General features: G+C 47.4%; 2 protein-coding genes across 2 annotated transcripts in view; one reads left to right on the top strand and one right to left on the bottom strand.

The window, feature by feature from the left end:
- Positions 1-155: 155 nt before the first annotated feature.
- On the top strand, positions 156-413 carry BU24DRAFT_360592 (ankyrin; the record flags this gene model as incomplete). Its single annotated transcript, XM_033524111.1, has 1 exon — positions 156-413. A coding segment is annotated over one exon (258 nt), but the record flags the coding sequence as incomplete, so codon positions are not given.
- Positions 414-2,508: 2,095 nt separating this feature from the next.
- The window catches only part of BU24DRAFT_415986 (FabD/lysophospholipase-like protein), a gene marked incomplete at both ends in the record, with an annotated part of 4,052 nt that continues 3,672 nt past the window's right edge, over positions 2,509-2,888 (bottom strand). The window contains one exon of the mRNA XM_033526344.1: positions 2,509-2,883. Within this exon, the coding sequence (XP_033376692.1) occupies positions 2,509-2,883 (375 nt within the window). The remainder of the gene's footprint in view (positions 2,884-2,888) is intronic.

Below are 2,888 nucleotides of genomic sequence, written 5' to 3'. Positions count from 1 at the left end.
AGCTGCTACTCGACAAGAACGCCGACCCAAACGTGCAGGGTGCGTACGGCAACGCACTCTACGCGGCTTCAGAAGAAGGCCACGAGCAGGTAGTAAAGCTGCTACTCGACAAGGACGCCGACCCGAACGCGCAGGGTGCGTACAGCAACGCACTCCAGGCGGCTTCATCTGGAGGCCACGAGCAGGTGGTAAAGCTGCTGCTCGACAAGGACGCCGACCCGAACGCGCAGGGTGGATACTACGGCAACGCACTTCAGGCAGCTTCATCTGAAGGCCACGAGCAGGTGGTAAAGCTGCTGCTTGACAAGGGCGCCGATCCGAACGCGCAGGGTGGATACTACGGCAACGCACTCCAGGCGGCTTCATACGGAGGCCACGAGCAGGTGGTGAAGCTGCTGCTTGGGAAGGAGTGACTCTCTACTGTGGCTTTTGCGTCTTATTGAACCTGATTTCTTTCATTGTTGTCGTTCATTCATTGTAGAGATAGGTATCACACCGCAGTGATACAGCTTGTTGCAGCAATACGTGCTATCATAAAGTCCTAACGATGTAGCGAGGCACTGTGTGAGAAGACAAATAAGGGCTATGTTGACCGCCAGTACGCTCATGCGCACATTGAATATTGTTATACTGTAATTCCACGCAAATAATCTGCTAGACCTAATCCTGCACGTCTACAATCCACTTTTGCCCAAAATCATGTTTGCATCGTAAAGTCCGAGATACATTTGTGAAGCGCCTTGGCCCGTAGCATAATAGGCCTTTCCCCCAGAGCCAACCAACCTCAGGCCTTTATCGCTTCCAGTTTTGTAAAATAGCCTTATCATAGCCTTATCATAGCCTTACCATTTCCCTCCGACGCTAGGAAGTCAATCATCAGCCCTATGCGCGCTGCAACGCCGCCCCGTCGATTGGTACCTCCGGCGGAAGCGAATCACCGGTTCGGGCTAATGTGCGATGATATGTAATTACGTCCTACATCTGCGTGTCTTTACATGTAGGATTTGTGGCTGTGCGGGTTGCGTCAGTTTTCGGATTATTGTCTGATCCAGGATTAATGCATGGCTAAGCGTAATTAACATTATTTAGACAGCATACGCTAAGCCTTGTAGGTCGAGTGTCAAGTCGTCTGCCAAGAGCCTCTCCAGCCGGATAAATCCGGACTACATTCCTGTAATATAGATTATCTTTTAATTGCACGGAAGGCTTTTACAGATAGTGGAAGAGTATCTTAGCTGCACCGATAGGCATGAGTGATAGACGCATACATTGTTATATGGCTTTGGAACAGGCGAAGTTGTATAGGTATATGACGAAAAGATCGACAGCATGGTGATAATTCATGTAATTTTCTATGTTTCTTCTGGCTGTAGAACCAGACATACTTGATCGACACCTTGAAACTTAAATTACCCTAATTCCACTAAATTGGACGATCCGGTCTGACTATTTGTAGAATTCTTTTCGGCATGGCGGGTTTTTCGTTACGCAGGGACGGACGTTAAGCTTGGAGGCAGTGATAAGGCACGGCCAGGTGCTTGTGTAATTTACATTACTTAGGCAGCATACGCTAGGCCTTGTAAGTAAGGTGTGTCGAGTCGTATGCCAAGAGCTGTTCGAGGTCCTTCCTACCGGACAAATCCGGACTAGATACATTGCGTACAAAGCATCTCTAAATTATACAGTAACGTCTGTCCCTGCGTAACGAAAAACCCGCCATGCCGAAAAGGATTAGACAAATAATCAGACTGGAACCGCAAATCTGGCAGAATTAGGGCAGATTTTGTTTTAAGCTGCTTATCGAATACGTCTGCTTCTATGGCTAGTGGGAAGATAGAAAAATACATCATTTATCACCATGTTGTCGATCCTTTTGTTGTCTACCTGCACACCTTCGCCTGTTTCGCGGCCATACAATACTTGATATGTTTAGCGTTGATCTTTGTCGGTGGAGCTACTATGTACTCTATCTATTTGCAAAAGTCTACTGCACAATTCAGAGATGCTTTGTACGCAATGTTAATAGTCCGGATTTATCCGGTAGGAAGGACCTTGAACAGCTCTTGGCATACAACTCAACACCTTACCTTCAAGGCCTAGCGTATGCTGTCTAAGTAATTTATTTCTCAAATCACTCGCGTATGGCTTTGGGCCGGCATAACTGCACTACAGTCGCGTGCAGAAACGCCTTCCGGATCTTGACGCGCGCACATCGTTTCAACATGCAGTCCAGCTACAGGGGTGCTAGTGCGCTAAGCCTGAGATAGAACAGCACGTATTTATCATCCTGCAGTCAACTACGTTCAGATACAATATCTCGTACAACTACCACACTTAGCGCTGGTTGTTTATGAATAACAAGTGAACTTAGACAATAAATGCCGTGGCCTGTTATCACGTGCCTTATGCCTTGCGCTTTGCTCCACAATAGTTTGACCAATATCTGCAGAATATAGACAATTTTAAGTAAATCGTTATGAGAGCAATTCTATATACTTATTTACTTTATTAGTGAGCTGAGCCTAATCGACTATGTTTGTTACCGCTTGAGACACTGTGCCCATCGCGCTCTTCTCTTAATCGCTTCAAGTGTAACCTCTGTGCGGGCTTCTGATTATCAGAAAAGAGATCTAGCGCGTCGAGACGTTCTTGAATGGAGCTACACGTATCGGAGAGCGACCCGCGAACTACAGTGAAGCCAGCTATCGCCCTTTCGTACATTGCCTGAGCACATTTATTATTATCCAGCTCAGCGTAAAGGTCGCCAAAACCCCACATGGTGTTCAACGCTGGCACGTACGAGTTGACGGCTGGTGCACCAAGTAGCTCCTCGTAGCCTTGTAACGCCCGCATGTACATCGCCTCGGCCTCCTTAAGCTTGCCCTGGT

Source organism: Aaosphaeria arxii (assembly GCF_010015735.1).
Source record: "Aaosphaeria arxii CBS 175.79 unplaced genomic scaffold BU24scaffold_20, whole genome shotgun sequence".
In the NCBI taxonomy this organism is placed as follows: domain Eukaryota; kingdom Fungi; phylum Ascomycota; class Dothideomycetes; order Pleosporales; genus Aaosphaeria; species Aaosphaeria arxii.
Note: the sequence above shows the minus strand (reverse complement) of the source record. Positions and strands in the feature narration are given on the sequence as shown.